The following is a 14,266-nucleotide window of genomic DNA, read 5'->3' on the forward strand; positions in this document are numbered from 1 at the left end:
TTTTTTAATGTATTCTATTTATTGCTTTTCTGTCAGTCCTTTGACTAGAACAATGTTCACTAAGAGCTGGAGAAGAGTTGTCTTTATAGGGACATCTCTAGTTTTTTTTTTATTTTAGTCAATAAGTAAGATTGGGATAATAGTTTGAAATAATTATTCTTTATCGTCTTGAGTAAATATTCGTTTATTCCTAGTTTGCTAAGAATGTTTATCAAACCATGTTAGCCACTTTTTACTAAATTGTAATAGACATTCCTGTCATCTCCTCCCCACGATCAAGATTCTTGATCAAGATTTTTAACGATGATCTCGTCACAATTTTGGAAATCAGGATACACAAGGTACGTTGTTTGCATAAGTTGGAGGTAAACGTTTAAAACCAATTTTTTTTTAAATCAACTGTTTCTGATGACAGTCCCTGCTTGAGCTCAAAGTCCCTCCACCCTGGATTTTTCATTTCTTGGACTCTGAGCCACGCTCCCTGCCTGAGTCCCTGGGATATGAACGACTCCGGTAACATGCAGCCCTTGTCCGTGAAGGCAGCAGGGGGATCTGTAGCTGCCGTTGAGGGAGAGGCTGGTAGCAGCCCCTCCTCAGACCGGCTCAGAACTTTGCAGTGGAGTGGAGTACAGTAGAACCTTGGTTTGCCAGCATAGCTCCTTCTGGAAACATGCTTGTCATCCAAAGCACTCGTATATCAAAGCGAATTTCAAGAACCATTGGCTCAGGTGTAATCATGTGACGTTCGGCATCGCATATTACTCGTGTTGCAAGACATCGCTCGTTTATCAAGTGAAAATTTATTGGAAATGTTTCTGTGTCTTGCAGGACGCTCGCAGAACAAGTTGCTTCAAGGACAGAGGGCAGAGGCTGAGTTCCCCGGGGGTCTAGCTCACAGGTCAACCGGAGGTCACGTCCTCTAGATGACCTTTCTCAACGGTAGTCTTTTTTGTCCAGTTGGCTTTCCTTAGCATAATGCTCTTACTTTTTTTGTTTTTAATGTTTATTATTTTTGAGACACAGAACACAAGTGGAGGAGGGACAGAGAGGGAGGGAGATACAGAATCCAAAGCACACTCCAGGCTCTGAGCTGTCAGCACAGAGCCTGACGCGGGGCTCAAACTCACGAACCACAAGATCACGACCTGAGTCGAAGTTGGATGCTTAACCGACTCAGTCACCCAGGTGCCCCTAAAACCTTTTGAATAATTCTACTAAACTAACTAAACATGTGTTCAAGTTAAAAACATACTTTTTAAGAAATTAAAATTTAAAAAAACCTCAGCGTAAATCCATTGAAACCTCGTTTCATAATCTTTAAGACGTTTTTTCCAGTTAGCCTTGGTAAATGACTGAAAAACAAATTAATATCTCTGAACATTATGAGTGTCAGGTCAAAAACATCAATCCAATAGTGCATACATAATTATATTTCTATCCTCATCAATTATCCATTTTTATTCTAAAATTTCTCAAATTTTAGTTCCTTAATTTTCTATTTAGAGAGTAAAAAAAAAAAAAAACCTTCGATTAATAATGACAACAAAGGGTTGAGCATGAAGGGAAATATTGCCCTTGGTTGTTTTTTTTTGTTTTTTTTTTCCTGAAGAGTAGTGGTTCAGAATTTGCTAAGTTGGTCTTCATGGAGACTTTCTTGAACAGAACTACCATGAGCAATGATAAAACTGAGGCACAGAGAGTCTAAGCTTTCTGCTTGCTGTCACTCAGTGAAAAAGTGGAGCTGGGATTTGAAGCCAGGCAGGGTGACTCCACCCTGCCTTCTACAGGTGGAATCTAGCAGGACTATATTCAAGCAATAACGTTCATTCAACAACTAGGAGGACTGGGCTCTGAGTGTATTATTAGCTATTTCTGCATAGAAAGCACCTGAGATGATCTGTGCCCTAAAACAAAAAACTGAGGATTTAAGTATGCCCTTCTCTGCCATGAGTAGCTGTGCACGGACCCTGCTTTACTCCCCAGAGTACTCCCCAGAAGCAGGTGCGCAGTTCCCAGAGCTGTGCTCAATGGACACTAGGTTCCAGGTGACCCCAATCCACTGAAAAGGGGCTAGGTTCCCCCATAAGAGAATGAATTTCCCTGTATTCGGGACCATCTTGTCAAGATAGTTCCATTGTTGTCTGAAAACCATTCTCCAGTAATACCTTAGACTGGGGCTCACAAATATTTTCTGTAAAGGACTAGGCAGTAAATATTTCAGGTGTTGTGAGCTATACGGTTTCTGCTGCAATTATCCAGCAGTGCAAAAGCAGGGAGAGGACACATAACAAAAAGGTACAACTGTGTACCAATAAAGCTTTATTTACAAAAGCACACAGAGCTAGACTGCCCTAGACTATAAGCTCCTTGAGAAGGAGGCTTGTGTCTCTACCTTTGTAATTTCAGCCCTAGCAATAAAAACTGTCCCGATTTTACCGAAGAGGAGATTAAAAGAGTCACAGATGTTGATTTTTGAGGAAGACAGGCATAGAGCTACATACAGTTGGTTATTTGGCTATATTTTCTCTCGTGAAGTCAACATAGATACTGCCCTTCTCACGTTAGATCGGAGCTAGTTGCGAAAATTAAAGCCAACACAAAGCAAAAGCATCTTGTCCTCACGAACTCTCCCAACTGGCCTGGCTCTCAGCAAACTTGTCTTTGTAGAGTTCTACACAACTTGAAGCTAGGAGGCTGCATTGGAGACGGGAGTGATGCAGGCTTAAAACTATATTTCAGGTGCTCCCAGAGCTCAAGCAGGCGTCTGATTTTGCACGCCCTCAGTTTTCCCCGTCTGGTTCAGTTTCCTAACCGAGGACCCCAGGACAGGTTTCAAAACAGCCTGAGAATAAAGCCTTTTGTTTATTCTCGCTGAGATCATCCTTCACAGACAGGCTTTCTTTGGACTTGAGGGGACCTGATAAAGAGTGTTACACAGATTGGGATTCAGCCACAACCAGTAATGTGCAAAGACTGCTTCCGAGTGAGGTCAAGTCCTATTCACTTTCCTTTACACTCCATTTTGCCCCATTGTGATCCCGCGTCTTACAATTGCAGAACATTTTGTGAGTCTCAGTTTCTGCATCTGTAAAATGGGAAAATAGTGCTTGTCGGAAACTTAAATCAATGAACTTGCAGGTAAATCACTGAACCAAGCCGGGGGCTTGGCACATTGTAAGCGCTCAAAGCACAGTAGCCACCATCCCCACTCTTCGTTACTATTTGGACCCTCCAGCGCCCATCACCAGGGGCTGGACCAAGTATGAGGGAGGAGGGCAGAGCTGCGGGTCACCCCTAGGGCTCGGGGCCCTGCGTGTCGTCGGGGTACGTCCGAGCGTCCCTTGCCCCGACCCAGCACCCACGGCCGGGCAGCCGAGGGTAAGCACCACCACTTCCGCCGGCCACCCGTCCGAAATAGCCGCTTCCAGCCGCTTCCGGCTGCGAGCACTGCGGAGCCCGAGCCGCCCCGCGGTGGGCGGGGTCTACGAGCAGCCAGGCCCCTGGCTTCCGGCTCACTTCCGGCTGCGCCTGGCACCACCCGGCCGCTCAGGGCTCCTGCCGAGACTGCCCCGCCCTCCCGGGCCCGCCTCTAGTGACGTCAGTTCCGGGGCGGTCCGGGCGGGGCCCGAGCTAGGGCTGCTGCCCGGAGCAGTCCTGGCTCGCGGGCGCTGCTCCGCTGCCGGCCACGTCTCCACGCCGGGCCGCGGGCACTTCCCCGCCGTCCGACGGCCGCCCGGCCGCCGCAGGCCTGCCGCGCCGGGTAAGGGGCCCGCGCCTCCGTCCGGGGAGCTGTTGTCACGGCTCCCTGGACCGGCTTGCGCCTGGGAGAGGGAGGTGGGGGCAGGAGGAGGCTTGAATCGGGGCACGCGAGGCAGGAGGGTGACAGAGAAAAGATCAGTGGGGGCACAGGGGCAAGACGAGAGGACTGGAGGTGAGGAATAGCGGAGAAGAAGGAACGGAAGGAGCCCGTTGGGGACCGAGACTCAGAATGGGCACGGATGCGGGTCCGAGAGGCTGGAGGGAGGAGGAGGGCTGCAGGGAGCAGGGGGATCCCAAATCGGAGAAGAGGCCCGGGTAGTTCGAGTTCGGGAGCGGAGGATGGGAGAGTTGGAACACTCCTGTATGTTCAGAGAACTCAAAGGTCTTCCCGGGGCAAGGCTGGGCCGCAGGAGGTGTTGCCCTCAAAGAAAGAGTTGGCCTTTTTAGGTGACCCAGGCCCTCTACCTGGGAGGGGGTTGTGCATTTCCATCTGCTTGCCTGCCTGCCTGCCTCCCCCATGTGAGCCTGGTGGCTGCTTTCTGTGAGCCGTCAACTATCCGGCTGATAGGAGGGATCAGCATCCACATGGCTTGCCATAAGACATAAACATCGTGCTTAGAAATCTGCCTATGCCAACGTGCAGTTATTTTTACCCCCTGGAGGAAGCATCTCTGAAATTTCAATAAAATCGGTGAGGAAAGTATTTAAAATATGGGTTCCCACTTATATGCTGGACTTGCCTAGCGGACAAAGGAATGTCAAATTAGCCCACACCGCCGACAAAAATTAGCCTGTGATCCAGCGTTTAGCCGTGATACCAAAGCTTACAGAAACCTGGAAGCAAGCATTGTGATTAAGATGATACCCACTTCTGCAGGTTTCCATCTGCCACGCAGACACATCCGTTAGACCACAGGGCACTGTCTATATACACAAAACCACAAACCTGTGTTCCTTGGGTTCTGAGACCAAAGTTCAGCCAGGTGACGTGTCAGGATTAGGTATCTGTAGTTTGCCCTATATTTGCTGCTGCATTTCCTGCTCCTTGGTATATACAGCTTCTCCAGCTTGGAGTGGGGGCCCAGGTCACGTGGCTGCTGATAAATATCACGAGTGATGGAATGTGGGGGTAACACTGCCCAGTCCCTTACTGAGCCTAAGGATTACTTGTGTCGGATATTGGGAACCTGACTAAGGCCAGAAAAAGGAGTTCAGCAGTTTGGAGTCTGAGTCCATGTAACTTGTACGCAGCACTCAGCATATAATAAACAGCTTCATAAAAGAGTTTAAAAAAAAAAAAATCAAGCCGAGGTTGGGAGCACAAGAATTCAGAGACAGGGCGTATTGGGAGGCATCACGAGATCATGGACCAGAAAAGGATCAGGAAATCGACACCTATGGCCACAGCCTGGGGGTGCCTTTCTAATGGGAGTGTTTCCTCTCTCAAGGGGTGCTGCCCCTTCCCTGCAGCACTTGCGGGGAGCTGATCGCTGAGAAAGAGGAAGTCCCGGCACCAGCCTAACACCTGTCTTTCCCTCTTCAGGCCTTCCGCTTAATAATAACTTCATTCTTGTTTATTCTCTTATTGCTGCAGGGGTCTCTTTCCTTTCCATCTATCGTAGTCTGAGACCTTGGGCGACCCAGTCTCCCTGCACCGTAAGAATAACTGGCCCGACCCTCGTTGAAGGCTTACTGAAGCCTTTGCGGGACAGACTATCATTTTAAATCTTGTTAATGGTTTGTCCATTGTGAGTCACCTTATAAAGATGAGCGCAGGTCCCCACACACAGATCGTGACATTGAGAATATGCTGTTGGAAAGTGGAGGCAGGACCATTCCGGAGAGATGAAGTCACGACCCAACGAGGGCTTATTCTTGACTCCAGTACAGCAGCCAATTCCCATTTCTGTGGGAGTGATCACCAGCCCCTCTGGCTGGGAGTGAATAAGCGCTGATGGTATCCCGTAGAAGTTTCCTGAGAAACTTGTGGTTTCCTGACATGGCCTTAGAAAAACGTTCCATATGTGCACCCACCTTTGTGTTTGTAACTGTGCGTGTGATCGTACACGTATCCACATGTGGCAGCATGCGTGCACGTGTGTGCCTGTGGGTGTGTGCGGCTGGGTATGCACGTGGCTGTGTGCACACACGAGGGTGCGTGTGGCTGTGTGTGTGCACTTGTGAGCGTTCGTAGTAGGGAGTGGGCCCGTGGGGGTCCTCACGCGTCACCACCTACTAATACCTGCCACTCTAGGAGGTGATGAGCTGTTTCTTAATCTCCTGAGTCTATATTAAATATTCACCAATGAGATGATTTCCATTTGTGCCGTTAAAATCTCTGCATTACCACTGTACTCCTGATTCTTCTAAAGTTTTGGTGGCTCCTAGGAAGATGTAGTTCCTGATAATGTAAATCACAGAGTTTCTCTAAATTATTAAAATCTGTATGAGAAACTGTTCAGTAGGATTACTCTGTGCCTTTCTGCCTAATAGTTCAAAGTACTTGAAGAAAATCAGGCATTGGTTCCTTTGGTTGGAGCCTTTCAGAAACGTTTTCCAAAAGCGATACATGCTGGTGTTAAGAAAAAAAAAAAAAAAAAAAGACATATATATGCGGTAGAAAATGAGAATCACCAGGAAATTCATTCCCCTGGCATAACCACTTTATTAATGTTCCAGTGTAAATCTCTCTAGACCCCTTAACAAACGTCTTTTTTAAATAAAAATAGCATCAGAGCGCTTGGGGGCTCAGTCAGTTAAGAGGCCGACTTTGGTTCAGGTCATGATCTCATAGTTCATGGGTTTGAGCCCCGCATCAGGCTCTGTGCTGACAGCTCAGAGCCTGGAGCCTGCTTCGGATTCTGTGTCTCCCTCTCTCTCTATCCTTCCTCTGCTTGCACTCTGTCTGTCTGTCTGTCTCTCTCTCTCAAAAATAAATAAATAAAAATAGCATCATGGTGTATACACTGTTATGTGTGACCTGCTTTTTTCATTTAATGATACATGCTGCACATATTCCTATGTCAATAAATAGAAAGTTGTATCTTTTTTAAGATTTTATTTTTTAAGCAATCTCTACTCCCAGTGTGGGGCTTGAACTCACAACCCCGAGATCAAGAGCCACACGCTTCACCGACTGAGCCAGCCAGGCCCCCCGAAAGTAGTATATTTTGAACAGCCACCATAGTATTTGATATGTGGATGGGACCAAATCTGACGTAAGCGTTCCAGTTGTTTTGCTGTCATAAATAACACTGCGATGAACATCTGTTTAGATCTCCATCTTTAAACACCCATCCAGTGGCTTCCTTTGAAGAAATTCTAGCAGTAGAAAGCGCTACATCAGAAGTCCTGACATTGAGGCACCTGAGTGGCTCGGACGGTTAAGCATCCCACTTCGGCTCAGGTCACGATCTCACGGTTCATGGGTTCGAGCCCCACATTGGGCTCTCTGCTGACAGCTCGGAGCCCAGAGCCTGCTTCGGATTCTGTGTCTCCCTCTCTCTCTGCTCCTCCCCCATTCATGCTTTGTCTCTGTCTCTCAAAAATGAATACATGTTAAAAAAAATTTTTTTTAAAGTCCTGACATTGAAAGTTTTGACACACACTGTCATTTTCCCAGTATAATCTATTTAACGCTATTTCAGTGTCCCCTTCCTCCCTGGGTTTTCCCCCTGTGCTTCTCCTAAGGAGTGTTTACTGTTTTTCCAACCCTAGATGTGTCTGCTAGCAGAGTGGGGCACCTGCCCATGTCGCCCATGTGCCCCAGAGCATGCCATGGCCTGGGGGTGTGCCTCCTCGCTGCTCTCGCGCCCCGCACAGCCAGACCTCGGCCGGCGAGCGCACAGTGCCAAGCCCGCAGCTCTCCACGGAGGAAGATGGCCCAGCCCGGGAGCACGCCCTGAGCGGCTGCCTCTAGTGAGTGTCCACGGCCCTGCCCGCAGGGCCACCTGCCTGGTGTCGGGACGGCGAGCCCGGAGGGGGCCCCGAGAGGGCTTTACCACGGAGTGGGAAAAGGAAGAGAGCAAAAGGGAAAGACAGCGAAGCCCCGAGGGGGGCCTGTTCGCAGGTGCGTCACCGTCAGAGGGCCCGCCTTCTGAGGTAGCCCACGGGGGGGGGTCCGGGAGCAGGGGTGGACAGGAGGGCCTGGGAGCACGTGGTCCTCTGTGGCCCTCTCCTGTTCTTGTGACCCAGATGCCAGATACCACAGGAGGTTTTCTCTTGGCCTTGGGTCAGAATAGCAAAATGCTTGGGGGAACCCCTCTTTGGGGGGGGGGTGCCGCCCCTCCCCGATGCTGGGGGTGGAGGAGGAGCCCGCTCACAGCAGGGGCCCTGGGAGGAGCCGCCTGGAGGCTGTCCCCAGACCGGGAGCAAGACTGTCCCGTCTGTTCTGCGTGAGGAACCAAAAGAGAAGGAGGAAATCTGTTTCGGCACAGCGGATCAGTCCCTCCCTCCCTTAGCTGGATTATCAGCCCTGAAGTTCACTGAAACGCTAGTGTAGGGTTGTTGGCAGACTTTGGCCCGCGGGCGAAGTCTGCCGGCTGCCTGTTCTTGTGCATAAAATTTTATCGGGACGCAGCCGCGCCCGGCGTTTACTCACGGTCCACAGCTGCCCTTGTGCTACAGCAGCAGACTTGAGTCTCTGAGACAGAGCCCGCGTGGCCCGCAAAATCTAAAACATTTGCCATCCGGCTCTTTACTGACAAAGTTTGCCGAGCCTGCCCTAGAGATCGGTAGCGAGGGGGACAACAGAACATTCAGGAAGCCCCGGTCACAGCACCCCACCGCAGCAGACCCCCGACCCAGGCCTCACACAGGGAGCGTGCTGGACTCAGCAGTGGGAGATTTCAGATGCATTCAGTAGACGTAACTGGCCAAAGAAAGAGCCATTTAAATACATTTATTTAGCGAGAGCCCAGCTGCGTGGCCTCAGCTCATGGGGGAGTGTGAGTTCTTTGTTCCCGAAACCTTCCAGTTTCAATTCTTGCCTCTCATGATGTTGTGATTTTCGTCTGATTCTTCTCTCCCCACCCTACCCCCACTTGTTTCTGTCAGAACAAAGAATGCCTTTTGCATTCTAGAAAACAGATGCAAATCTGTGGTTTGTAGGGCTAAGTCCTCTCAACCTGGGAGCTACCAGGAGCCCTCATGGACAGTTTTGGATGGAGGGTGCAACTTGAAGCTAGAAGAGAGCTGGGGACTCTCGCAAAGGGGTGAGAAGCATCGAGGAATGAGCCAGCCTTCCCGAAGAGTTTGTCCTCGACAGACTTTCCCAGTCACAGGGCGGTTTCACAACAGTCTCCCAGATCACGGGAGGCAGAAAGCCACCCTGTGGCCACACACCCCTTCGTGGCGCACAGGGGCCGTGTTGCGTAGCCCCCGGCAAGGCTAGAAGTGCTTGCTGGGGCAGAATGATGCCCGGCGCTGGGTCACAACCTGCAGGGATTTCACAAGCCCAGCGCGGGTGGGGCCATCGGGGAGAGGCAGCAGGGCCAGACTTTGAAGGCCACCTTGGCCATGGTAGTGAACTTCGGGGTTATCCGGGGATATTATGGGGTTTAAGCAGTGGAGGCAGGGTCACCTTTGTGGGTTACAAGGATCTCTCTGGAAGCTGTGGGGTGGCAGCAAATCGGGGCCAGGATAGAGACGCTGAAGGGGATTCATCCGTGACTCAGGGCCAGTGGGAGGACAGTGAGCCTGCCCCGCTCCCCAGGGGCCAGCCTGGTTATGGGGCCACGGAGCACAGTGAGTAGCATCCGTGCTGGGTGAGGAGTTGATCAGGGCGTTTTCACATGACCCAAGGGCTGCCTTCCGGGACGTTCTGTCGCGGCTCAAGAACGTCATGGTGAGGGCCAGTGGAAAGACCAAAGGCCTTGGGTGTCTTCAGGCAGGACTGATTTTGGAGGTGCCCTCAGGAGCCCCAGGCTCATTGCCCGCCCTGCAGCACCCAGCATGCCTGGGTCCTGTTTGCCCCGTGTCCAGATCAAGTGTTCAGTCATGGGACCAACCTCAGGCCCGCAGGGGCTCCCCTGCAAATCCCAACTGCCCGGTGGTAGCCTGCCAATCTCCGGGCTGATCCTAGGTCTCTTGGCTTCTGGCCTTGCTGCTCCCACTCACCTCCCCTGCCCCTGCCCCTTCTCCACCACGTGGATCCCATCCATCTTTCAGAACATGGCCCACGTGTCCCTTTCCCAGAAGCCTTCCCTGGCCACGCCCCTCCCCCCAGCAGAACTCCGGGCCTCCACACAGAGGACCAGCCTCCAACTTACGTGTCAAGGCCTTCCCGTGTGCCATCACCTGCCTGCTTCCCAGCACTGAATCACACCTCTGCTTTTTACTTGCAGTGACCTCTTTTCTGTGTCTCCTACTGTATGGCGGGCTCCCTGAAGGAAAGAGTTGTCCGGCTTTCATCTTTTTGTTCTAAGTGCACTGCTCGGCACATGAGCGGGCACTCAGAAGATTGGATGAATGGATGAGTGGATGGATGATGGAGAGATGGAGTGGCTGGTGAATGGGTTGATGGATGGATGGATGGATGCGGTAGTAGGTGGACAGACAGGTGGATGGATGTTGGCTGGATAGACTGATGGATGGGTGGGTGGATAATAGATGGATGAACGAATGACACATGATGGTTAGATAGACGAATGGGTGATGGCTGGCTGGCTAGCTAAATGATATCTCCCATGTGTAGGGTGTGGTCAGCCATCGTGGGGTGCACAGAAGTGTGTTGGGGCTGATATGTGATCTTGGCCAATCTTGGTGATTGGCAGGCCTTGGCCCTGTGAGCATGGTCAGGTCTTGACCCTCTGTCTACTCCTCTTTCACACCAGGAACTCTAGGTGGGAGAACGGGCACTTGGGAGGTTGAGACACAGAGTGAAGTTGGGTCAAGGAGTGCTTTGAGCCTGTCAAATACAGGCACCGGGCGGATCACTAGACCACCATGGTTGAGACGCATCTCAGGCTCCCTGGGTGCCAGGCCCTGGTGGGAAGACTCGGCTCAGTTTGCGGACCTTCCAGAACCCTCCATGGCAGGCACAGACCCATGCCCCATGTCCCAGGTGAGGCTGTGCGTTATTGACCAGACGCCTTCTTTCTTGACCACAGATCCTTCAGCCCGGCAGCAGGGAATTGTTAGCAGCCTGAGGAGTGGCCAGCTGGGAACCTCAGGGACCGCCCAGCCTTGCTCCTGGCTCACCCACAAGATGTGGACAGCCCTTGTGCTCGTTTGGATTTCCTCCTTGTCCTTATCTGAAAGCAAAGCTCCATCCCAGGATCTACGTAAGTGAGAAAGCCGTGTGATTGCTAGTCAGGCCTGCAGTGGTCCCAAAGCACCCTGAGCCCAAGGGACGTGTGCAAGCCTAGGCCAGCGAGTCAGGAGCCCCAGGGCCACCCAGGTGCTAGGCCGGGGAGGGCCGTCAGGCCAAGCTTCTCTGGGGCCAGCTTGAGTAGAAAGTCCCCAGGGGACTGACCTCTGAGCCCTGAGAGGGTCGTCTGCTTGGCCCTGCAAAATTTCTCCTGTAAACCTGATCCTGTCACTGAGGAATTCGTCTGTTCATACATCAAATATTTCATGACACTCCTGCTCCGTGCGAGGCACCGTTCATCTCCAGGAATTCCTGCCGCAAATCCTTTCATAAAGCCAAGAATTCTTTCATGGTGTGACCATCCGGGCCGTGGTTTGTCTGCTTTGTAAACCTGGGTGTGTGTTTGATGCGTTTTGTTAATGGTCAATCACGCCTCTGAGGTTAGAATTTCACTCTGTCTGATGTTTCGGAATTGGATCAGAGAGGGAAGCTCTTAGCCCTTCGATGGGCTCAGGGTTCAGAGGGAAGGGAGTTTTCACGTCAGAGTGGCGAGCACCTCTCCGGTGGGCGGCAGGCTCGATGTGTGCGGGAGGAGATGGGAGGGGAACGTGCTCCCACGTCCCCTCCTTTATTTCGCTGCACTGTGGGGTCAGCCCCCACTGGCCAGGCCAGTGGGCCAGAAATTAAGACGCTCCCTGATGGGGCGCCTGGGGGGGCTCAGTTGGTTGAGCGTCCGGCTTCAGCTCAGGTCATGATCTCGCGGTTCGTGAGTTCAAGCCCCGCATGGGGCTCTGTGCTGACGGCTCGGAGCCTGGAGCCTGCTTTGGATTCGGTGTCTCCCTCTCTCTCTGCCCCTCCCCTGCTCATGCTCTGTCTCTCTCTGTCTCAAAAATAAATAAAAAACATTTTAAAAAAATTAAAAAAAAAAAAAAAGACGCTCCCTGAATAATCCACCTGCCCAGGATGGAAAGTGACTATATCTTTTTCTCCCTTTTCTGACTTTAAGGGCACCTAGTCTTTAGCCAGACAGCTAATTCATCCAAGAATGCCTCGGTGACGGCGGCTGTAAGAGTCCTTAATGACACGTCTGGAACGATGACCGTGCTGACGCCTCCTGTCACACTGACCACAGGGACTCTGGGGGCCGACCCCAGCTCTCCTGCAGTCACAGCAGGGAGCACATTCAGGACAGACACAGCTGGCCCGGCAGCCTCCGGGGGACCCTCACCAGCTTCGGCGGCGTCGACACGGCGGACCCCGTCCTCCGCGACCGCTCCCGGCGCAGCCCCCGCGCCGACCCCGAGTGTCAGCCCGCTGCCAAGAACGACGGCGCCCGCGACGTCGGCCACCGTTGCTCGGACCACAGCTGGCACCACAGCGAATGCCAGCGCCCCGACAGGCACGCGCGGCCCCCCCGTAGCCAGCCCCGCGCCCCCCGCGAGTCCCCACGCGCTTGACGTGTCCACACGAGGCCCCGCCGTCCGGGCGTCGACGGCCCGGCCCGGGGCTGGCACGACAAGTGGGCCCACGCCCACCCTCGCCGACACAACCCCAGAGCCCACCCGCCCATCCACGGCTCCCGTGGCTCCCGTGTCCACCACAGCAGTGACCGCCACCGAGGCCCAGGCCCGGGAGCCGGCTGCCAGCACGCCGCCGGCACCGGCCCCTGACTCCGCCCCCACCCCCAAGGTGGAGGCCACGGCCCCCACGACGCGGCCAGGCCCCGCGCCGTCCACCCGGGGAGCTGCGGGCCCAAACACGCCCCGGACGCCGGAGCAGGTGCGGCCCGAAACCCCTCCTGGTACCGCGTCCACCGCCCCGACACCCGCGAGCTCGGGGGGCTCCCAGGTGCCAGCCTCGGCCCCGTGCCCGCTTAGCACGCAGGGCCCGTACCTGGTGGTCACCACCCGGCCCCTTCCCCAGGCCCTGGTGAACAAAAGTTTCCTGCTGGTGGTGCTCTTGCTCGGGGTGACCCTCTTCATCGTAGTCTTGGTTCTGCTGGGCCTGCAAGCCTACGAGAGCTACAGGAAGAAGGAGTACACGCAGGTAGACTATCTGATCAACGGGATGTACGCGGACTCCGAGATGTGAGGGGCCGGGAGGCGGAGCCCGCCCCTCCTCCCGTCTTGCCTCCGAGACCAAATCAAGTGCTTCCAGATTCTTTTGGTGCAATTAGGACGAGTGCCGGACGCTTAAGCATATCTACTTGCTGTCGGACTGACTCCACGAGCCCTCGAGAGTTGCTTTGTTCATATTTATTTTTGTAAACAATCATGTCAACGGAGCGGGCAGCGGCCCCGCCACGGGCAGGCCTGGCAGGGCCCCGGTGGGGATCCTCACCAGAATTAAAGCAACGACTGCTTTCCATTCAGACCTGTGTCTCCCCGTTTGTGGACGTTGTGTCCCGTCCACCGCTGCGCCCGGCCGGGCTGGGGCCGGGGGCGGGGGGTGGGGGGCCTTGCTGGGATGCACCTGACGGGACTCGTGTTCGTCAACGTCGACTGCACCATCGGCCCGGGGGTCTGCTGTGTCTGTGCTGCTTCCTGGGGCTTCGCTCTGATGCCCGACCCTGCCCCGCACTCGATGGGGGGAGCCCCAGCCCATCTCTGGCACCCCGTGGAGACAGAGCCTTTTTCACAGACGCCCCTTTTCTGAACCGTGCTGTGGTGCAAGCTTAGAGCCTCACGTCAAACACACGTGAGCTCCACAGTGTGGCTGGGTCGGCCTGCACCTGCTCGACCCCCAGGCCTCAGGGCTCCCAGGGCCCTCTCCCCTGAGCAGGAGGACGTCCCTGGGCTCCCCTGTCCCGCACAGCCCTCAGAGCCGACACTAAGCGCCCGTCGGGCCAGCCGCTGCCCTCGTGCCTAATGCGCTAACCCATTTATCCCCCACCTCAAGCCCAAGAGAAGCAGCACGATCCCCATTTCAAAGGTGGGGCCACTGAGGCACAGAGGAGGGGGAGACATACTCGCACACCAAGGGCCAGATTCAGGGTGTGACCCAGCGACTCACCTGCCCAGGTTGAGGGTGGCCTCGGGCCTTTCTCGGCCTACCTGCCCAAGACGGTGAGAGCAGTAAAGCTGTGTTCCCAGACCAAGCGTGCAGCTCCTAACTGTGTGACTTGGAGCAAGTGTGGAATATTCTGGAACTCAGCTCCTCCATCTGTGAAATGGGGAGACATAGAATAATCTGTTGTGG

The 14,266-nt window shown here is 53.6% G+C and overlaps 1 protein-coding gene across 1 annotated transcript; it reads left to right on the forward strand.

Annotated features, from left to right (window-relative positions):
• The first annotated feature begins 3,598 nt into the window (after positions 1-3,598).
• On the forward strand, positions 3,599-13,437 carry CD1H11orf24 (chromosome D1 C11orf24 homolog). Its single transcript, XM_049641987.1, has 4 exons — positions 3,599-3,760; positions 7,477-7,828; positions 10,869-11,042; positions 12,075-13,437. Exons 2-4 carry the CDS (start codon positions 7,477-7,479, stop codon positions 13,157-13,159), a joined length of 1,611 nt encoding a protein of 536 aa, XP_049497944.1. The 5' UTR covers positions 3,599-3,760; the 3' UTR covers positions 13,160-13,437.
• The last annotated feature ends 829 nt before the right edge of the window (positions 13,438-14,266 follow it).

The sequence above is a fragment of the Panthera uncia genome, chromosome D1 (assembly GCF_023721935.1).
Source record: "Panthera uncia isolate 11264 chromosome D1, Puncia_PCG_1.0, whole genome shotgun sequence".
Taxonomy (NCBI): domain Eukaryota; kingdom Metazoa; phylum Chordata; class Mammalia; order Carnivora; family Felidae; genus Panthera; species Panthera uncia.